At 47.6% G+C, this 23,966-nt stretch overlaps 1 protein-coding gene across 1 annotated transcript in view; it reads right to left on the bottom strand.

Annotated features, from left to right (window-relative positions):
• Positions 1 to 23,966, bottom strand: part of LOC138249014 (pepsin A-like) — a 128,463-nt gene that overhangs the window by 94,663 nt on the left and 9,834 nt on the right. Inside the window, exons 2-3 of the mRNA XM_069203071.1 lie at positions 16,266 to 16,341; positions 12,670 to 12,826 (exon numbers count right to left, since the gene is read on the bottom strand). Of these exons, the coding sequence (XP_069059172.1) occupies positions 12,670 to 12,826; positions 16,266 to 16,341 (233 nt within the window). The remainder of the gene's footprint in view (positions 1 to 12,669; positions 12,827 to 16,265; positions 16,342 to 23,966) is intronic.

Consider the following 23,966-nt stretch of genomic DNA (forward strand, 5'->3'; position numbering starts at 1 on the left):
CAAACGAGCGCTATGGAGAGTTTGCATCTCTGAACTTCATCACGTGGCCTGGCACGGACTGCTATGTAGACAAGGACTGGCCCTGATGTACTCTCCGCATGTGCCCTTGGAGTGGTGTACGTGGTTTGAGTTATGGCATGACAAAAGTTTGATACAGGCTATGTGTACTATGAATATCACCACCTTGGGGGAATTTTTTGAGGAGGGTGTTATGAAAACATGGGAATTGATAGAGGAGCGGGCTGATGGGCTGACTACATTTCTCTGGTACCAGTTTTACAGAGTAAGGCACGCTATGGCAGCGCTTTTGGGAGAGGATATGCGGGAGCCCCCAGATATGCAGGCCCTGTCCATGGAAGTTATGGATGACCAGCCCAGGCGATTGGTGTCCTGTCTATACGCACACCTACAGAAGACACGTATACATGAGCTGACGAAAGCTAGGCTTTAGTGGCACGGGGATTTGGGGTTGCAGCTAACAGACGGCCAGTGGCGCCACTGCTATTCTCTGACCCGTACGATCTCTTTGAATGGCCGGCATCGTTTGATACACTTTTAGTACAGATATGGATTGCGCACAAATGCCAATTGTCCCAGATGTGGGGAGGACCAAGCAGGCTTTTTTCACATGTCCTGGCCTGTGCTGGGGTACAGCGCTTCTGGGGGTTAGTGTTTGAGGAACTGGAGGGAATAGGTGGACATCAACTCAGTCGTGAACCGATATTGGCGCTACTAGGCTGGGATAGAGACTTACCAAAATCGAGTAGATGGTTGGTGGCTATTGGGTTGCTACTAGCAAACGTCGTATAGCCATGCGCTGGGATCGGGTCTGGTGCCAACTGTGGAAAAGTGGCATAGAGATATGGCGTATTGTAACACACAAGCAGATACCTATAGTGAGCTGCTCCCCCCAACTAATCGGCCTGCGACGCACTGCGATATTTATAAGAAAAGAAACTCGCGAGCCGGAGGGAATGTGAGCCCATACTTGTGTGGGCAGGAATGGTCGGATATGTGACGAAATAGGTCTGGGATAATTAACATTACAGCACTGTGGAGACCCCCTTTTGGGGATATTTGTATAGGTAATGGAGCCGCATGATTCTGTTACTGTATATGGGTGCAGTTGCTTTTTTGTATTTGGAAGTGTCAAAAAGCACACATAAAAAAATTAAAAAATTATGTGGCAGAGAGGACCAAACTAGGCAGCATCGTAGACCAATTAATTGGGCAAGAAAAGTCCGCTTATACATTTACAACGCCAATAGCTCTAACTCAATCAAATGCGAGACCTATTGCATTGCAAAGCTTGTTTTATATGTGCTTCTGACTGGTAGGTAACAAACACAGCCCCCTGTCCGGGTTATTATCCTACAACCCTCGTCCTGGAAACAAAACCTAGCTGCCCCGGGGTCACATGAGGGCGTCACATGCGCGCGTTAGCAGGGTCGTCATTGACCGATCTGTAATGGAGTTAAATAACCCTGACTGCGCGCTGCTCCGCTCAGATGGCTTCGAGGCGCGCAGTACATATGTGAGCTGCACACGTCAGTGTCGGGAGGCTGTTGCTTGCATCTGCCTTCACTTGGGGCACGAATGATAAACCAGCCCAAGGGGTAGGACCGCAGGGCGCACAGGCGGCGGCTTGGGGCAGTCAGTGATGCAAGGAGCATCTCCCCTCGCACAGAGGCACATTCATTCATCTCAGTGCCCGAGGAGGCTCTCCGTGAAGTACTGTGCGCCTCACAGCGCTGCATGGCTAGGATTCTAGCGCTTAGTCCTGAGGCTGGTCGCGCGTGGCAGCAGCTGTCTTCGTTTAGTCTCTGCTGAAGGAGTGCAGGAATGATGCTGCGGGTGTTTCCCTCTGGGAACTGAGGGCTGCGATAATATAATCCTGTTTCAGCAGAAAATGCTGTGTTTTTACTATTTCACATTCAGCCCTCCAGACTTGATGACACGTGCGCATTACACCTGACCACCATGACGTCATTTAGCTGCGAACCCTCCCCCACCCCCAACAGCTTGCCCCTTGCGACGCCTGGCACTCTCTCTGCGACCCCTGGCCTCCGAGGTGGCAAGCTCAGTGCCAGGAACACAGGGGCAGCTGGTGGGGTCCACTGTCTTTGTTTTCACTCTTGTTTTTTTATTACAGTAATGGTGAATAATGGTGAATTATTCACCATCAGTGTAATAGATGGTGGAGTACAATCAGCCGGAATGTGGCCTTCTCAGCCGAGTTCGTGCTTGTGAGGATTGTGTGTGCGCGAGATAGTGAATGTAAGTGAATGTGTGTATGTGTAAGCATGTGTGTGAGTAAAACTGAAGCTGAAAGGGCGTGTGATGTCACTTCCGCGACCCCTGGCATGAGCTGTCCATGACACAAGTGCTGGGCGGAGAGAGGGCCGTGGGCATGGAGGAGCGGTTTGCTGATGGGTGGGTTGTGCACAGCCCTCCTCAGCCCCGGCCCCAGCCCGCTGGGCTCTCTTTGTGGCCTCACAAGCGGCCTGCGTGGCGCGCAGCCTACCACTCCGCTTTGCTAAAGCAGGCACTTCCAAGCGCAGGCAGTGACATTCAAGTCATTTGTCAGGACAGACACTAAACAAGCACTGGCAAAGTCAATATTTTTCGACTTTGTCTTTTTTTAATCTAATTGGCTTAAAAATATGTGAAAAGTGTTATAATAATGTTTGATTTATATTTTGTTAAAACATTAATTATTATAAAATTTTTCCAATATTTGCAAGCTAGTTTCACAGAAAAAAGGCAACGGCTATACCTACTGGCCAGAAGACGGCACGCGGAACAGAAAACAAGCCGGGAGCGAAGACGATGGGAGCGAAGACAGAAGACGGCAGTGAAGACAGCAGCAGGCATGGGTAAAGAAGAAAGAGACACTGAAGACAGAAGACGGCATGCAGAAAGAAAACAAGCATTTGCAATGCAGAGGGTCTTGCGTTTGCTCATGTTAGAGCTAATAGCGTTGTAAACTCCTAACCAGACTTTTCTTGCCACATAAACCATGGTAATGCCTGTCCCGATGTAGGGCACTAAGGGCCAGATGTAGCAAACGTTTAGCGAGTCGCAAACGGCAAAATTTGCCGTTTGCGACTCGCTAAACGCGTATCCCAATGCAGAAATGCATTTTGCGAGTCGTTACCGACTCGCAAAATGCATTTCAGACTCGCAAATAGGAAGGGGTGTTCCCTTCCTATTTGCGAGTCGCATTGGGATGCAATACCATTTGCGACCGCATATGCGGTCGCAAATGGCATCGCAGTTACCATCCACTTCAAGTGGATGGTAACCCAATCGCAAATTGGAAGGGGTCCCCATGGGACCCCTTCCAGTTTGTGATTGGACCCCAAAATATTTTTTCAGGGCAGGGAGTGGTCCAAGGGACCACTGCCTGCCCTGAAAAAAAAACGAAACTAAAGGTTTCGGTTTTTTTGAAGTGCAGCTCGTTTTCCTGTTAGGAAAACGGGCTACACTTAAAAAAAAAAAAAATGCTTTATTGAAAAGCAGGTCGCTAACATGGAGGTCTGCTGACGTCAGCAGGCCTCCATGTTTGCGAGTGCCCATCCTCGCTATGGGGCCGCAATTTGCGACCCACCTCATGAATATTCATGAGGTGGGTCATTGCGACCCCATTGCGAGTCGCAGTCGGTGTCTGAGACACCGTACTGCATAGCAATTTGCGACTTGCAAATTGCGAGTCACAGGGACTCGCAATTTGCAAGTCGCAAATTGCCGACTTGCTACATCTGGCCCTAAGCGTGATAATCATGCCTGGCGCTGAGTCTCTACAGACATCTAGATCTATATATACGCTGAAAGAAAAAAACAGCGCTGCTACAGTTCACTCGTAATGAAACCTATCAGCAAAAGTGCAATTATGTACGTAACCGGAAAAAGTGCAATTAACTGTGTAACAGGGGCGATATTTTGCAAAGCTCTCGACTTCTGCCCAGCGAGATCACGCTGTGAACAAAGGATAAAAATTAGTCCCGAACCGGACACAAAACAGCGAGCCTCGTATGTTTTCTGTACTTGGTCGATGCGCTCGAGGAGGGCTAGCCACCGGAAAAGGCATGACGTATGCGTGCCTTCCACTAATGAAATAAAGCAGATTCTAACAGGCAAGCCCAAGGACCAATGAAAGACACTGACATGACGTAGATGGGGCTCCGAGCACTTTTTAATTCCTAAAGCGCCTCGCTAGCGAAACGCATGCACAAGCGCATGTGACGCAGGGTCGACCCTAAAAAGAAGACGGGCAGCAACGCAGACAGAAGACATCGAAGAAAAAAGATGCTAGTGAAGTAAGAAGATGACATGCAAGAAGAACAAGCATTGGCATAGCCAATAGGTCTCACCATTGGAACCTTATGAGTGTTTAGCCGTGCAGCACACCGATACGAGTTTACAAACATTAGAAAATGGGGCAACCTGTCACATTTTGTGTGACAGCGGTAGTTGTGCTGGACAATGTTTTTTATGTGTGTGTGCTTGAAGCTTTGTGATCTAACGATAATTATGAAATATTCAGCCTGTTCTAAGGCTACCGTCATTTGTCTCCAAAAGGGCATCAGTAGCTTCCAAAGGTGGCGCCTGTAAAAGGCAGTGGTGCACACGCAATCTGTAAACATGGCTTCTCTCAGTTTGATGTAACATTAAGAAACTACACTTTAGTAGAAACTCTGCACAATACCCCAAAATACTTTCTTTATTTTACCACAAAACATTTTGCAACTTTGCATACCATCTTTAATGTCTCAATCTGTGTTTTTTCAAGTAGTTTTATTTTTTAGAAGGAAATATAACTCTTAAATTGGTAATTTACTGTGGTCAAAACTCATTTTGAAGAACTATCTCTGCCCTACACACTTGGGGTTTGAAATAGGCCAAAAATTATTAGCAGAAGACCAACTTTTTTTGTGACAGACTTCACATCTGGTAATTTAAGGCAATCCATGCAATGTTTAAAAACAAAACATATTTGCAAGTCGGACCAGCGATATAGATCTTTACAGCTATGCTATGCTAATTTTCTCTTTCATGTACCGTTGGGATCACCTTTCTAAAAACAAGTATCTTCTTCTCCGGCCACTCCAAACGAATTATTGTGCCCTTCTCGCTTTCAGAACAAGAAAGGTGTGAGGGCCTGACAATTAGACTGCAACAAAGCATGCCAAAGACTTGATAAAAATACTCTTTTCACCTTTGAAGCAGCCCCCACTCCCACGACACCAAAATAGCGTCTGAGCAGTGCTTAATTTGTGCTAGTTGTTTCCGGTTCTGAGCACCAGCACTTATTTTTGAGACCCGTGGCTTAGACTTCTGCCTCAAGCATTTGCTGCGAGCAAAAGACACATATGGGAAAGACAGATGAAGGGAAAAATGAAAAAGTGTCACAAAGGGAGAAAGTAGAAAGCTGTAAGAGTGAGCTGTAGGGGCAGAGAGTGGCTTTATATGGATTAAAGAGGCCCGAGATGGCTTCAGGGTTACGCCACCTCAGTATTCCGTGCTCGTACATTTAATTGCAGCAGCCGCATGTTTAAGAGGAGGGCTTTGGGCACCGGCACGTTTTTATTTACAAATTAAGCACTGCGTCAGAGTCTGGAGCGGCTAGCAAAACGTGATTACTTTGCAGCTAGAATAGAATGGACTCGGAAACAGAAGCCATTTTACCTTTATTTTTCAAGTTTTACGCATTTCTGAACAGTAACACAGTAAAGAGAGCAAAGAGAACAAGTTCAGAAACCAAATATAACGATGCTTTACGACGAGTCAGATTGTCCTTTATTTCCAAAAAGTGTTTGTGAGCGAAAGCATTAAAGACACAAAAGTTTATAAAAAGCTGAAAGGCCGAAATGTACATAAAATGAAAGCTGCTCTATCTTAATAATACGTGTTCTAAACAATAGAGAACAGCAAAAAAAAGCAGTGGGTTCAAAGTATCTAATTTATACATAATAGCCTCGGAACTGAGCATATGTGCAGAGAAGTCCGTAGATTAGGATTTTATGTGCCCAAACATACAAACATTACCCAAACTGCGTTACATTAAACAAAAACAACAACCTACACAACCATAAACCGACCGATCGCCATTTAGTTTAAGAGTGATTTATTTTGCAAGCGCCATTCAACAACAATTACAGACAAGCAGACGGGCCTGAATGTACACATAAAAAGCGGTGATACACCCCGTTATGCAAGTTTAACTCATATCATTAAATGAACAGCAAATGTACCAAGACAATACACAGTTCACAGCCTTGTTTACCGAAAAACTTGTAGCTAATAAACAGCGAGCAGTGGAGACACACGGGTTAGCCATGTGCTGTATGTCAGAGGCCAGTGACAGAAGTCTGTAACTGGGGACAACAGCCGGACTCTGGAACTAACAAGCAGCAACGGTTGGGGGACAGGGATGGCACGGGGAGATTAATGAAACAAGACACGAGCATGGTAACATGCAGAAGCTGAACAAATGCCACCACATAGGAGCGGTGCGCGGTGTAGTCGTAAAGCACCAAAAGTAACTTAAATCCCCAAAATTACAGAAAACACAAGCAGCTGGAGCATGACATGCACCGAAACTAAACAAATGCCACCACATGTACTGTGTAGTCCTAAAGCACAAAAAATAACTTCAATCCAAACAAGCCAGTGTGCTAACTGCAGTGAGCGGAAAGCAGTAGATATAACGCACCGTATGTGACGTTTAAAAGCTTCACCCTAAAATACACTATCAGACACAGGCTGTAAAATACCTCCATAAGTCAGCAAAAAGGGCAAAGAAGGAGCAAGCCCTTCAGCTATGCAAGTGTAATAATGCAAATAGGACCATTAAACATCAGAAGAATTGTGGTGAGTGCAGTGCACGAAAAGTTCTAAATGCTTACAAAAACAAGCATTTGCAATGCAAGAACAGAAAATGCGTGAGGGACAGTAAGGAATGGAATAAACAAAGTCACACATGAATGCAGATGAAAATAAGTGATAGACTAGAGCCCTGTTAACAGAAACAGACTGGAGGCACTAAAACATCCAGCGCTCTGGTCAAATGCTATTAGCCTAAGAAAAAAGTAATCCCTAAGCACATGCTACATAGGCACAAGTGGAAGGGTACAAGTACTGGGGTCATGCTCCAGGGGAGTGTACAACTGTGGAAAAGGTGGGACAAAGAGCAAGGATTGACCACTAGCAAGCAAGGATTTTTTAAGGTCACTGAAACAAACCAGTGAAAAAGCAGAGACCCCACAAAGAAGTATAGAAGTATATACTAAAGTATATACAAGAGGTCTCGAATGCTCGACCTAAAAAAGAAGACAGCAACGAAGAAAGAGGACAGAAAAGATGGCAGCGTAGCAAGAAGATGTCAGTGAAGAAAGAAAACTACATGCAGGAAGAAGAAAGAAGTACCTTCAGCGTTGCAGCTAACAGGAAGGACACTGGCCAGTGTCCAGTTGGAAGCGACCAGAAGGAGTACTAGGTCCACAGGCAACTCAACGGCACACTGCGAAGAAGTCAAAGATGACAACTGGAAGTGATGGGAAGACGACGTCATGGCCAATCCGAAGCACGAAAATCAGAGTGATGTTGGAGCAAGCTAATGGGGAGTTCAGGTAAATAAGGGGCTGTTTCCAACTCCCTTTTATGTTTTTTTAATAACAGAAGATTACGTAAGCATGTGCTCAAGCGAGCGTGCGGGCAAAATGTACAAACCACACAGGGCCTGATTATAGATTCCATGGATGGCACAACGTGTGATGTAATATTTGAGAAAGGAAAGTAATCCCAGGAGGCCCACTTACTTGCCTTGATGCTCTGTGCTCTTGTCCACAGGTCACTGCAGGGAGGTAGCAGGTGTGTTAAAGATGCAGAAACGGATTGTTACTTGGAAACAGTTACAGACCATCCATAAATACAACATTATTTTTGTAGCACAAGAATTTACAACAGTGATTGAGTTGTGTGTCGCTGTCTGTTGAATAATAGATTGTGCAATATCTGACGCCTTAGGCCAAGACTTTAAATATATTGTAGTAACGCATGGCACAATCACTGTTGTTCATTCCTGTACAGTGCTAGCTACAACAATTACATTAAAATTCAGTTTTTAGGTCTGCTAGTGCTGTGCAGTGTAGCTGGCACCAACCACACAGGGAGGATGAGAATAAATGTGCAGTGAAAATGTGAATCCCTCTTCTTTAAATGCAGAGGAGAGGAGCTTCTATTCTGGGGCTGAGGTGAGGTTGCTGAAAGTGCTGCTTACCCTTAGCACCCTGGAGGCGAGGTTGCTGAAAGTGCTGCTTACCCTTAGCACCCTGGAGGTGAGGTTGCTGAAAGTGCCACTTACCATTAGCACCCTGAAAGCGAGGTTGCTGAAAGTGGCGCTTACCATTAGCACCCGGGAAGCGAGGTTGCTGAAGTTGCCGCTTACCATTAGCACCCTGGAGACGAGGTTGCTGAGAGTGCTGCTTACCCTTAGCACCCTGGAGGCGAGGTTGCTGAAAGTGCCACTTACCATTAGCACCCTGAAAGCGAGGTTGCTGAAAGTGCCGCTTATCATTAGCACCCTGGAGGCGAGGTTGCTGAAAGTGCTGCTTACCCTTAGCACCCTGGAGGCGAGGTTGCTGAAAAAGCTGCTTACCATTAGCACCCTGGAGGTGAGGTTGCTGAAAGTGCCTGGAGGAGAGGTTGCTGAAAGTGCTGCTTACCCTTAGCACCCTGGAGGCGAGGTTTCTGAAAGTGCTGCTTACCCTTAGCACCCTGGAGGCGAGGTTTCTGAAAGTGCTGCTTACCATTAGCACCCTGGAGGCAAGGTTGCTGAAAGTGCCTGGAGGCGAGGTTGCTGAAAGTGCTGCTTACCATTAGCACACTGGAGGCGAGGTTGCTGAAAGTGCTGCTTACCATTAGCACCCTGGCCAGAATGGGGAAGTGCATGGGCAGGGATTGGGTGCAGGTCTATTGATCTGGTCTACCATAATGGAAGTCTGCAGTGGCGCCAGTGGGGGGGTGGGGCGTTAAGGGGTGCAAAGAAAGTGGTGCTGCACTAGGTGCAGCGCCACTTTTCTTAAATCTGCCCCTTAATTTCTTATCAAAAGTAACCCCCTGGTTTCTGACACCTCTGATGGTAGAATAATCCCATCACTTGGCACTGGCCAGAAGTTAGGGGGAAGCAAGCCCAGGAACTTGTTTGCTGGACAGCGTAGAAGCTCTGTCTTGTCCCCTTTAAACTTCAAGGGGTTAGAATTTAGCCATCCAATGATATTGGTCAGGCAGTCGTGAAAAGCGTTGACTGTCATCTTCTAGTTGCCTTCCAATGACAGAATAAGTTGGGTGTCATGGGCATAACTAATAAGCTAACATTATGGGATTTGATGAGTGAAGTCAGAATACTCATAGATATTGAAAGGTGTCAGACTGATTGACAAGCCTTGTGGAACGCCCTGTTTAATAATCCTGAACTCGGAGCGAAAAGGGGGATCGGCCGCACCCTGCCATCTGTCTGACAGGCAAGAGCGAATCCAGTTCACTACTGTACCACAGACTCCGATTGAGGCCAGCCAGGGACAGGAGCATATTAGGCTAACCCTATGGAATGTGGCAGAAAAGTCCAATAAAATCAGTACCACAGATTGACTAGTATCTACCTGCATTCTAAGTTCATCCATGGCTGGCAGTGGAGTTGATTCAGTCCCATAGCCTCGTCGGAAGTCACATTGCTCCTTTCAATAAGCTCATTTTCTTCCAGTTACTAAGACAATGTCTTATAAACATATCATTCCAGGACTTTTACAGGATATGGCAGAAAAGATATAGGTCTGTAATTACTTAAAATTGCAGGATCCAGCAATGGCTTTTTCGGAATTGAAGTGACTATAGCATTTTTGCAGGTGGGAGGAACAATACCCACTGGTGGGATTGGCAAACAAATTTCCAAAGCAATGGGAATAGGTCCACCGTCTGTTCTTTGCAGACCTTGTGAAGCAGGGGATCTAAAGGCGAGCCAGAAGAAGTGGCCATACCCAAGGCTTGAAAACATTCCTCCGTTAGAGGATGAAAAAGTTCTATTTTACACAAAAGCTTCATGTTTTCTTTGCCAAGGGTAGTCTGAGTGCATGCCAGGGGGATTCTGGGCCTCATTGGGTCTTTGACCGCCAGGCCTGTTTTGGCGATTGTACCGCCAACAGGCTGGCACTATAATCTTGTGGATTACGACCGCGGTCGCACTGCTGGGACCGGCGGTTTACCGCCATGGTAGTCCCGGCGGTTTTAATCCGCCAGGGCTACGCTGCTTGCAGCGCTGCCCAGGGGATTACGAGTCCCCTTCCCGCCAGCCTGTCCATGGTGGTAGAGACCGCCATGGAAAGGCTGGCAGGAAGGGGAGTCGCGGGGCCCCTGGGGGCTCCTGGACTGCCCATCCACTTGGCATCGGCAGTGCAGGAGCCCACTGCTTTTCACTGTCTGCACAGCAGTCAGTGAAAAGCGCGACGGATGCAGCTGCACCCGTCGCACGCCCGCAACACCGCCGGCTCCATTAGGAGCCAGCTCCCATGTTGCGGCCGACATCCCTGCCGGCCCAGCGGGGAGGTAAAAATGGGGCCGGCTGGAGTGGGACGCATTGGCGGCCGCACGGCGGTTAAACCTTGCCGGGAGGCAGTTGTAATGAGGCCCACTGTGTCTGATAGAAGTTGTGTTAATGCCTTCCAAGATTTTTTAACATTTTTCCTTGAAAAACATGCAAGAGCATCACAGAAAGACTGAGAAGATGTAGCTGCTTGATTCAGGCATTCTGGGTTAGACAATGTGCGCATGATGTTGAACACTTTTTTAACGCTATTGGAAGCGGCCAAAATAGCGTTGGCACAGTGTTCCCCCTTAGCCTTCGCAATTTCATTCTTGTACTTGTATTTCCTCAGGAGATTACATTTGTAAAGTTATATTAGTAAATAAGGAAAGCTGTGAGGAGCTCAACATTGTTATGTCAAAGTTTGTAATGAATTTCTGTGGTTATACTAAATAATCAGCTTCCTACATCATTATCATATGAAATCTCAGTATTGATGTTATAACTACACTTTCACAATTGCCTTATTAACCTTCTTGCTTTCTCAAATTTGTTGGAAAATGCACCATTTGCACGCTCTTTTTTTAAATTTTCATGGGGGGAGACCCCCCAAACAACTCTTATAACTGTCTGGCTTGCTCGCTACACTCACTAGGCACAGGTCACTCATCCCAAACTCTTACACCCCAACACTGTCACATGTCACCAGCCGCCACTGCCTTCCACAGATCACTGTGCCTGTCAGCAGTACTTCTCATAGATCACCATTCAAACTGCATCCAATTCTCTCACAGCTGTATCTCCCATAGACCAATATTTACACCGCTCCAATGTTTCTAAAGTTCTAATAGATCACTGTACGCACTGCTTTGATATCTCTCATAGCTCTATGGCAAAGAGGAACGTATGAAAGTTTGGTGACCACAATTGCCAATGATGGATTACCAATCTCAGAGCTGTGGCATTGTCTGCTTTGTAAATGAGAAGGTGTCCTCTTGAGACAATATTACTTTTGTGAATAGTGTCAGCACATTTGAGGAAGTAAGTAGTGGTACAGGGGAAAAAATAGCATGTGTTCCCCTAAGGAACACAGATTGCTGTAATAAGAAATATGTTTCCAGTTTGAGAATACAAATGCAAGCATAGATATCTGCTATTCTGTGCAGTTCACCATCTCTGTTCTTGTAGCCAGGTGCAGAGAGTTGAAAATAGCTTAGGGCCAGATCTAGCAAAGGTTTAGCGACTCGCAAACGGCGAAAATCGGCGTTTGCGAGTCGCTAAAGCCACTTTGCAATGTAGAAATGCATTTTGCGAGTCGGAACCGACTCGCAAAATGCATTTCCGACTCGCAAATAGGAAGGGGTGAACCCTTCCTATTTGCGACTCGCAATGCGATGTAATTCTATTTTGGACTCGCAGTTACCATCCACTTGAAGTGGATAGTAACCCAGTCGCAAACGGGAAGGGGTCCCCACGGGACCCCTTCCCCTTTGTGTCTGCATTGAAAATAATTTTTCAGAGCAGGCAGTGGTCCAATGGACTTTAAGGAAAACGGGTTGCACTTTGAAAAAAAAAAACTGCTTTATTTAAAAGCAGTCACGGACATGGAGGTCTGCTGTTCCCAGCAGGCCACCATCCCCGTGAGTGCCCTAAATCGCTATGGGGTCGCAAATTGCGACCCACCTCATTAATATTAATGAGGTGGGTCGTTGCGACCACATAGCGACTCGCAGAAGGTGTCTGAGACACCTTTCTGCATTCCAAATTGCGAGTTGCAATTTGCGAGTCGCTGGGACTCGCAAATTGCAACTCGCAATTTGGAACAATGCTACATCTGGCCCTTAATCCTGTGACTGAAGATTTGGTGACTCAACCTATTAGTACATATTGGTATGTAGGTTGCATTGCAAAATCAGAGACAGTTGTGGGTGCACAATTTGTGGCCACTACTTGTAACCTTTCTTTTTGTAAATTCCCTGTGTCAACTTCAGGTGTTATTTTAACTTCTCACTGATATCATCTTTGTATAAACTACTCCTCGTAGTTGTATTTTCTTTTAACACTATTATGAGAGGTTATTAGTCACTCACATCAAAGTAGTTTGTCAGCGGTTCACTAACCACTTGAGCAGCCAATTCCGGGGAGTGTTTAGTGGCTGAATCCACTCTGTACCTGTCCAGGAAGTCTTGTAGTTTGCCTTCTGCTCTCAGTTTGTCTCTCAAGGAAGTACCTTTCTTCAGGGGGATCCTACAGTGGAAGTTTAAATTGGAAAGAGTTGTAGAGAAAAATCTTGAGACATCAACAAAGACACATAACAAACAGATCAATAATGTAATGATTACCAGATAGAGGCTAGGAATTATGGGCCAGATGTAGGTAGAACACAAATTGCGACTTGCATTTTGCGAGTCAAAGCGACTCGCAAATTGCAACTCGCAATTCGCGATGCAGAAAGGTGTCTCAGACACCTTCTGCGACTCGCTATGGGGTTGCAAAGACCCACCTCATAAATATTTATGAGGTTGTTTGCAGTTTGCGACCCCATAGCGAGTCTAGGCACTCACGGGGATGGTGGCCTGCTGGAGACAGTAGACCACCATGTCCGTGACTGCTTTTCAATATAGCAGTTTTTTTTTCTCTTTGCAGCCCGTTTTCCTTAAAGGAAAACGAGCTGCAAATAGAAAAAAATACCGAAACCTTTTGTTTCGTTTTTTTTCAGTGGTCCATAGGACCACTGCCTGCTCTGAAAAAATTTTTTTGTGAGCATTCACAAAGGGGAAGGGGTCCCATGGGGACCCCTTCCCGTTTGCGAATGTGTTACCATCCACTTCAAGTGGATGGTAACTGCGAGTTGATTTACGGCCACTTTCGCGGTCACAAATCATCTTACATCGTGGTGCGAATCGCAAATAGGAAGGGAACACCCCTTCCTATTTGCGAGTCGGAAACACATTTTGCGAGTCAGTTCCGACTCGCAAAATGTGTTTCTGCATCGCGTGAGGGCTTTTGCGCCTCGCAAACTGCGTTTTTCGCCGTTTGCGAGGCGCAAAAGCCTACCTACATCTGGCCCTAAGTACTTCACATAGATAGGCCGATGGCTTTTGACAATAAATGGCTGAGCATGCCAATCACTGATAGAAGTGAGAAGGAGGGTAATCAAGAGTCGGAAGGAAGCTCATGTGAGGTCCATGCCCAGATTGAAATAGTAGAACAAGCATTGGCTCATCCAAAAGGTTAGGCTTCAGTGGTCTATTGCATGCAAAGTAAGGCATGAGCAAATGCATCACAACCACCATCACTACCACAACCACCACTGTCACTAACATGATCACTGTCAATGTCAGCACCATCACCACTTTAACTACTGCTGCCAAAACCATCACCACCACCTACTCTTTTACCAACACTAAAGGTACCTCAACCATTACCACCTTCACCATTACGACCCCAACACCACCACAATCCTTGTCACGATCACCAATGTCACAGCACCCTCATTACCATTATCACTAGTGTCATAAAACGACTATCACAAGCACTACCACCTCCACCACTGCTATTGACAGCATTGTCACCACCAACACTACTATCATCTCTATCACCTGTACCCTTGCTTCACCACTACTATTATCACCATCGCGACTACCACAACCCCCACTAACACTACTTATACCAGTATTGCCACCATTGCAACATTTGTGTGTGTTTTTGTGTGTAAGAACCTTGTGTATTTGACAATATTTTGTGTGTATGTGCGTGTAAAAGAGATAACTGTGTAGGAGAGAAATTGCGTGTTTGCTTTCAGTGACTACATTTTCAGAAGTATCAAGCTTACCAATGTTTGCGTAGGGTATGACCGCATAAGACTTTTAGAAGCTGTATGAATTAATGTGTAACATCCAGATGAGTGTGTAACCACTTTTAGGTTCACAAATCACATTTAGGTTCATACCCACATTTATGTGCTAAATCACATTTAGGAGCAAAATAAACCTTCATGCAACATAAACTATGGTGAAATCTTTAACTACAAAAACACAAAAATAAACAAAATATTTAAATTAAAAGACATAGTTATGTGCAAAGTTTCCCTTTGGTGTGGACTCAATAGGAGTGTGGTATCACCCATTGGTGCAAAAGAAAAACAAGACCCATACACAATAGGAGAATCCCCAATCCAAGACAACACATTGCCAAAAGATGCAATATTGTCAGCGTTAAACAGCACTAACCAGAGAGATCAACATGGTTTACTGCAGCAACACAACCAAGGAGGAGCGATGAAGCAACTCTTCCACCCTAAAGGGAAAGGTGGGAGCTGCCAAACCAGTCGGTCTGCTAGATGTGCTATGGAGAGGGAGGACTGTGTGTGATGGCCAGTTGCATATCTGTTATGATGCTGAAAGGCAGCTCGTCAAGAGATGATAAGCATAAAGAGATAGGGAAGAAAGCCACCAAGAGATCTAATATCCACCTTATCTGAGAGGTGTCACTGGATGGACAAAGAGAACCTGAGAGGATGTCTGGGTTGGCAGGACTGGGACCAGGCTGCCATATAGAACTTCTGGTTGATTCTGCATGCAATTGGTCCTGGCAGGCAGCTCCATGTGATGGTTTGGCAGGGGGAGAGGGAAGCAACTCGAACCAATGATAATGTATGGTAGTCGATCCCATGGGGGCACAGGTGAGAGATGTTTTTGACAACAAGAATGAAGCAAAATAAAAAAAAAATTAGCATGTTGGACACAGGCCAAGAAAGTAGGGTCAGGTAGTACTGGACCCTGCCACATTTAAGGACACATACCAGTGGGAACAGGACTGTGAAGGTGTGAAGATCAGAAGGAACATCTAGGACAAACCCTGATCCTTTCCTCACAGAACAGGATTGAGTTTTTATTAGAAGCACGCTGTGAGAACCATGCTCGGAGAACCTTCCTGTGAGCACCACACTGTAAGAATCTCACTATGATAACCATGCTGTGAGAACCACACTGCGAGAACCATGTTGTGAGAACTATGCTGTGAGAACCTCGATGTGAGGATCAGCTGTGAGACGTACACTGTGAGAACCATGTAGTGAGAACCACACTATGAGAAACACGCAGCGAGAACCATTCTGTGAGAACCAAGCAGTGTGAACCGCACTGTGAGAACTATGCAGTGGCAACCACACTGTGAGAACCACACTGTGAGAACCACGCAGTGACAACCACACTGTGAGAACCACACTTCTAGAACCACACTGTGAGAAAAACTCTGTTAGAACCTCATTATGAGAACCACACTTTGAGAGCCATGCCGTGAGAACCACGCAGTGAGAACCCTGCTGTCAGAACCACACTGTGAAAACCACGCTGTGACAACCACTGTGTGAGAACCATGCTGCGAGAACCTCTCTGTGAGAACCATACAGTGAGAACCACGCTGTGAGAACCACACTGTGAGAACCACTCTATGAGAACCATGATGTCAGGACCACTCTGTGAGGATTACTCTGTGAGAACCACTCTGTGAGAACCACGCTGTGAGAATCACACTGTGAGAACCTCCGTGTTAAAACCACTTTCTGAGAACCACACTCTGAGAACCACGCTGTGAGAACCACTCTGTGAGAACCACACTGTGAGAACCATGCTGTCTGGACCATGCTGCGAGAACCACTCTGTGAGAACCATGCTGTCAGTACCACTCTGTGAGGACCACGCTGTGAAAACCCCGCTGTGAGACCCATGCTGCCACTTGTAAACCCTCTGCAATAAAATCTTCAAGACAAACAAACTCACACGTTTATGGTTTTGAATTCAACACCACCATTTTAGGAAAATTACAAAAAACAGAATATATACAAAACACTGAGTCATGATACACATCATACATTGGTATGATATACATGAAACCAAGGTATGGCATACATGTCATGGAGATAGGACACACATGACATAGAGGTATGCAATACATGACACAGGTATGATATGCATGACACAGAGGCATGGTATACATGAAATAGTGGTATGAAATACATGATGGTGAGCGTGATATACATGACACAGAGGCATGATGTGCATGACACAGAGGGATGTTATACATGAAGCAGAGGGCTGATATACATGACTTACATAAAGAAGAGGTATCACATATATGACAAAGATATATGATTTGCATGACACAGGGGCAGGATATACATTACACAGATGAAAGATATACATGAAGCAGGGGTATGATATACTTGAAGCAGAGGTATGATATACATGATACTGAGGAATTATATACCTGACACAGAGGCATGTTGTGCATGACACAGATGCATGATATCTATGATACAGAAGTATGACATACATGATATAGAGGGCTGATATACATGACACAGTGATGCCATACATGGCACACCGATATGATATACATGAATCATATGAATTATATACATGATGCTGAGGGATGACATGCCTGAAGCAGAGGCCTGATGATATACTTGACACAGTGGGATGATCCACATGACACACAGGTATCATATACATAAAAAATGGGTATGACAAACATGCCATAGAGGTATGACATACATGACATAGATAAATAACATACATGACACAGATATGATATGCATGACAGAGACATGCTATACATGATACAGGTGAATGATATATGTGAATCAGAAATATAAAACACCTGAAGCAGTGGTATGAAATACATGACAAAGAGGTATGATATAGATGGCACAGCAGAACGACTGTAGACTGTTTTGCTGCACGCATACTCCACTGCACAGTAGATGTGAAGAAGAATGCATAACATGATGCTGCAGAATACATTGCAGAATGTGCAATAGGAACAACAGAATATATAGCATAGAATGTGCTACTGCTGGCATAGTCCAATGCTCCGTAGAACATGAAGCACAATGCACAACATGATAAATAGGATAAGTAGCAGAAGGAGCAGCAGAATGTTTAGTAGAGTGTGGAGGTGAATGCATAAGATGATTTGTTGCGGCATGCATTGTAGAGTGTTTTAAGACAGATGTAGTCCAGTGCTCAGTAGAATGTGAAGCACAATGCATAACTGGATACATTACAGAACAAGTAGCAGAAGAAGCAGCAGGATGCTTAGTAGAGTGTGGAGACAAATGCATAAGATGACCCTGTCACCAGGCAGGTCGCTCCCCCATCTGCCACGCAGCCCCCTGAGGGTTGAACCTCAGTTGCCACTTTTGCCGCCTGACTACTCGCTCCTTTTTTTCTATACCCCTGCGCTTGGTTTCTGTGCCACTTTGTTTTTTCATTCTGTGCCCCTGTGTTTTCCTTTCTGTACCCCTGTGCTCTGTTGTCCCTCTCCCGCCGTCTTTTCCCCCGGGTTTTCCCCCGGGTTTTTCCCCGGGTTTTTCCCTTGCTGCTGAGCCCCTGCTGCCCCGCCCCCTTCACTCCCATTGGCCGCCCCGCTACCACCTCCCAGCTGCTCCTCCCTCCCTCTGCCCTCATATGGAGGCCGCAAAGCCGTGGTAGAGAGCGACCTTTGACTCTGTCACCAGGCAGGTCGTTCCCCCATCTGCCACGCAGCCCCCTGTGGGTTGAACCTCCGTTGCGGCTTTTGCCGCCTGACTACTCGCTCCCTTTTTTCTGTACCCCTGCGCTTGGCTTCTGTGCCACTTAATTTTTTCATTCTGTGCCCATGTGTTTTGCTTTCTGTACCCCTGTGCTCTGTTGTCCCTCTCCCGCCGTCTTTTCCCGCCGTTTTTTCCCCGGGTTTTACCCCGGGTTTTTCCCTTGCTGCTGAGCCCCTGCTGCCCCGCCCCCTTCAGTCCCATTGGCCGCCCCGCTCCCACCTCCCAGCTGCTCCTCCCTCCCTCTGCCCTTATATGGAGGCCGTGAAGCGGTGGTAGAGAGCGACCTTTGACCCTGTCACCAGGCAGGTCGCTCCCCCCATCTGCCACGCAGCCTCCTGTGGGTTGAACCTCCGTTGCCGCTTTTGCCGCCTGACTACTCGCTCCCTTTTTTCTGTACCCCTGCGCTTGGCTTCTGTGCCACTTCGTTTTTTCATTCTGTGCCCCTGTGTTTTGCTTTCTGTACCCCTGTGCTCTGTTGTCCCTCTCCCGCTGTCTTTTCCTGCCGTTTTTTCCTTGGGTTTTCCCCCGGGTTTTTCCCTTGCTGCTGAGCCCCTGCTGCCCCGCCCCCTTCACTCCCATTGGTCGCCCCGCTCCCACCTCCCAGCTGCTCCTCCCTCCCTCTGCCCTCATATGGAGGCTGCGAAGCGGGCGCGCCTAAGGCAAGCCCGTCTGCGCCCGTCCGCGCCTGGACCGCACCCAGCACCATAACCCCTGGATCCCACACCTCCCGCAACGCCAGACTGCACTACAACGCAAGCACCCTCCACGCACTCATCACCAGACGAGACCACCCCTGCTACCGGGCCACCCCGAAACGCACCCAGGGGCTTTTCACCTGCCGGAACTGCAGATTCACCAGCATCCAACCCTCCACACCACCAGCCAGAGAACCCAACCACCTCCACTGCATCCTCCTCAACACCCGCTCCGCTCGCAAGCACGCCATCGAACTTTGGGACCTCCTAGACTCCACCGCCCCGATGTCGCCTTCCTGACGGAGACCTGGCTGAACGGCACCTCAGCACCAGACATCGCCATAGCCATCCCACAGGGCTACAAGATCTCCCGCAGAGACCGCGCCAAAGGAGTGGGAGGAGGAATCGCCATCATCCACAAAAACTCCATCAAAATCTCAACGAACACCGATGACACCCTCACCACCGCCGAGCACATGCACTTCCAGATCCACACCGACCCCAACACCACCCTCAGAGGAACTTTCATCTACAGACCTCCCGGACCCCGCCCACCGTTCAGTGACTCCATCGCCGACCTCAACAGCACCCACGCCCTCGCTTCCACAAACTACATCCTCCTCGGGGACCTGAACTTCCACCTCGAGAACAACAACGACGCCATCTCCACCGCCCTGATCAACAACATGGCCAACCTCGGACTCAAACAGCTCGTAACGACACCCACTCACGCCGCTGGACACACGCTCGACCCCATCTTCTCCGCAAGCCCCCACGTCTCCTTCAACCATACCACCGAACCACAGTGAACCGACCACAGATGCGTACACTTCACCTTCAGAAAACCCACCACACACCACCACACCCAACAGCTACCACGCCGCTGCTGAGGCAAGGTCACTGAGGACCAACTGACTACCGCCCTCGCCCTGAGACCACCCACTAACCCCACCGACCCAGACACCGCCGCGACCAACCTCACACAGTGGATCAACGACTGTGCCAACACCCTCGCCCCTCTCAAGACCTTTACAACCAACCACACCAACAAGAAAGCCGCCTGGTTCACAGAGGACCTCCGGATCTCTAAGCACACCTGTTGGAAGCTGGAGAAGAAATGGCTCCACGACCGAACACCAGAAAACCACACAGCCCTCAAGAGCGCCACCCGCAGACATCACCAGCTCATCAGGACCGCCAAGAAGACCGCCTTCAAGGACCGCCTAGACAACAACGCACACAACACCAAAGAGCTCTTCAGCATTGTGAAAGAACTCTCCATCCCCAGCTCCATCACCAACGACATCCCGCCATCTCAAGACCTGTGCGACTCCCTGGCCACCTTCTTCCACCGCAAGATCACCGACATCCACGACAGCTTCAAGCCCGATCCCCTCGCCCCCACCACCGAGTCCACCACCCCTGCGACTACCATTCGCACCAGTCGCCTGACCGTCTGGTCCAGCGTCAGCGACGAAGACACCATCAAAACCATGAACTCCATCCACTCCGGATCCCCATCAGACCCCTGCCCTCACCACGTCTTCAACAAAGCCAGCGCAGCCATCGCGCCCCACCTCCGGAAAACAATCAACTGTTCCTTCGAGACAGCAACCTTCCCAGAAAGCTGGAATCACGCCGAGATCAACGCCCTTCTGAAGAAACCCAAGGCGGATCCCAAGGACCTCAAGAACTTCCAACCCATCTCCCTGCTCCCTTTCCCGGCAAAAGTGACTGAGAAGATTGTCAACAAACAGCTGACCCGCTACCTCGAAGTCAACAACATCCTGGACCCTTCCCAATCAGGTTTTCGCAGTAACCACAGCATCGAGACCGCCCTCATCGCCGCCACTGACGACATCCGGATCCTGATGGACAAAGGAGAAACAGCCGCCCTCATCCTCCTGGACCTATCAGCAGCCTTTGACACGGTCTGCCACCGCACCCTATCAGCACGCCTCCATGATGCCGGTATCCAAGAGAAGGCCCTGGCCTGGACCACATCCTTCCTCTCCGGCAGAACCCAGAGCGTCCGCCTCCCACCCTTCCGCTCCAAAACCACCGAGATCATCTGCGGCGTCCCACAGGGATCCTCCCTCAGCCCGACACTGTTCAATATCTACATGGCCCACGTCGCACGACAACACAACCTCAACATCATCTCCTACGCCGACGACACCCAGCTGATCATATCCCTCACCGCAGATCCCCACACAGCCAAAGCTAACCTCCACCGAGGAATGAAGGCCGTAGCCGACTGGATGAAGGACAGCAGACTGAAGCTGAACTCAGACAAGACGGAGGTCCTCATTCTCGGACCCACCCCATCAGCCTGGGACGACTCTTGGTGGTCCACGTCACTAGGCACAGCCTCGGAACCCACGGACCATGCACGCAACCTGGGGGTCATCCTCGACTCCACTCTCTCCATGACCAGGCAAGTCAATGCCGTCTCTGCATCCTGCTTCAACACCCTCCGTATGCTCAGCAGGATCTTCAAAAGGATCACCCTCGACACGAGAAAAACCGTTACCCTGGCCCTCATCACCAACAGACTCGACTACGGGAACGCCCTCTACTCAGGAATTACAAACAAGCTTCTGAGACGACTCCAACGCATCCAGAAGGCCTCGGCCCGACTCATCCTCGATGTCCCCCGCCGCAGCCACATCACACTCCACCTGAGAGGCCTGCACTGGCTCCCCGTCAACAAAAGGATCACCTTCAAGCTCCTGATCCACGCACACAAAGCACTGCACAACACTGGACCCACCTACCTCAACAACCGACTCAGCTTCTACACCCCCACCCGAAGCCTCCGCTCAGCCAACTTCGCCCTCGCCACAGTCTCCCGCATCCGAAAAACCATCGCCGGCGGCAGATCCTTCTCCTACCTAGCTGCCAAGACCTGGAACACTCTCCCCACCATCCTACGACAGACCCAGGACCTGCTGGCCTTCAGAAGGCTCCTCAAGACCTGGCTCTTCGACCAGTAGCACCCCCCCCGCCCCAGCACCTTGAGACCCTCGCGGGTATGTAGCGCGCTTTACAAATGCAGTGATTTATTGATTGATTGGTTGTGGCAGGCATTTTAGAGTGTGTTACTACAGATGTAGTCCAATGCTCAGTAAAACGTGAAGTACAATGCATAGCATGATACATATCAGGATGAGCAGCAGAAGGAGCAGCAGGATGCTTAGTAGAGTGTGCAGGTGAATGCATAAGATGATTTGTTGCGGCATGCATTGTGCAGCACAATGCATAACATGAAACATATCAGGATGAGTAGCAGAAGGAGCAGCAGGATGCTTAGTAGAGTGTGGAGGTGAATGGATACGATGATTTGTTGCAGCATGCATTGTAGAGTGTGTTACTACAGATATTGTCCAATGCTCAGTTGAACAGGAAGCACAATGCATAGCATGATACTTATCAGGATGAGTAGCAGAAGGAGCAGTAGGATGCTTAGTAGAGTGTGGAGGTCAATGCATAAGATGATTTGTTGCAGCATGCATTGTAGATTGTGTTACTACAGATATTGTCCAATGCTCAGTAGAACATGAAGCACAATGCATAGCATGATACTTATCAGGATGAGTAGCAGACAGAGCAGCAGGATGCTTAGTAGAGTGTGGAGGTGAATGCATAATATGATTTAATGTGGCATGCATTGTAGAGTGTGTTACTACAGATGTAGTCCAATGCTCAGTAGAACGTGAAGCACAATACATAACATGAAACATACCAGGATGAGTAGCAGAAGGAGCAGCAGGAAGCTTAGTAGAGTGTGGAGGTGAATGCATAAGATGATTTGTTGCGGCATGCATTGTAGAGTGTGTTACTACAGATGTAGTCCAATGCACAGTAGAATGTGAAGCACAATTCATAACATGATGCATTACAGAACGAGTAGAAGAAGGAGCAGCATGATGCTTAGTAGAGTGCGGAGGTGAATGCATAAGATGATTTGATGTGGCATGCATTGTAGAGTGCGTTACTATAGATGTAGTCCAATGCTCAGTAGAACATGAATCACAATGCATAACATGATACATTACAGAACGAGTAGCAGAAGAAGCAGCAGGATGCTAGTTAGAGTGCGGAGGTGAATGCATAAGATGATTTGATGTGGCATGCATTGTAGAGTGTGTTACTGCAGATGTAGTCCAGTGCTCAGTAGAACGTGAAGCACAATGCATAACATAATACATATCAGGATGAGTAGCAGAAGGAGCAGCATGATGCTTAGGAGAGTGTGGAGGTGAATACATAAGATGATTTGATGCGGCATGCATTGTAGAGTGTGTTACTATAGATGTAGTCCAATGCTCAGTTGAACGTGAAGCACAATGCATAACATGATACATTACAGAATAGGTAGCAGAAGGAGCAGCAGGATGCTTAGTAGAGTGTGATGGTGAATGCATAAGATGATTTGATGTGGCATGCATTGTAGAGTGTGTTACTACAGATGTAGTCCAATGCTCAGTAGAACGTGAAGCACAATACATAACATGATACATCACAGAACGAGTAGCAGAAGGAGCAGCAGGATGCTTAGTAGAGTGTGGTGGTGAATGCATAAGATGATTTGTTGCGGCATGCATTGTAGAGTGTGTTACTACAGATGTAGTCCAATGCTCAGTAGAGCGTGAAGCACAATGCATAGCATGATACATATCAGGATGAGTAGCAGAAGGAGCAGCAGGATGCTTAGTAGAGTGCGGAGGTGAATGCATAAGATGATTTGTTGCGGCATGCACTGTAGAGTGTGTTACTACAGATGTAGTCCAATGCTCAGTAGAACATGAAGCACAATGCATAACATGATACATTACAGAACGAGTAGCAGAAGGAGCAGCAGGATGCTTAGTAGAGTGCGGATGTGAATGCATAAGATGATTTGAAGTGGCATGCATTGTAGAGTGTGTTACTACAGATGTAGTCCAATGCTCAGTAGAACGTGAAGCACAATGCATAGCATGATACATATCAGGATGAGTAGCAGAAGGAGCAGCAGGATGCTTAGTAGAGTGCGGAGGTGAATGCATAAGATGATTTGTTGTGGCATGCACTGTAGAGTGTGTTACTACAG

This window comes from Pleurodeles waltl, chromosome 8, assembly GCF_031143425.1.
Source record: "Pleurodeles waltl isolate 20211129_DDA chromosome 8, aPleWal1.hap1.20221129, whole genome shotgun sequence".
In the NCBI taxonomy this organism is placed as follows: Eukaryota; Metazoa; Chordata; class Amphibia; order Caudata; family Salamandridae; genus Pleurodeles; species Pleurodeles waltl.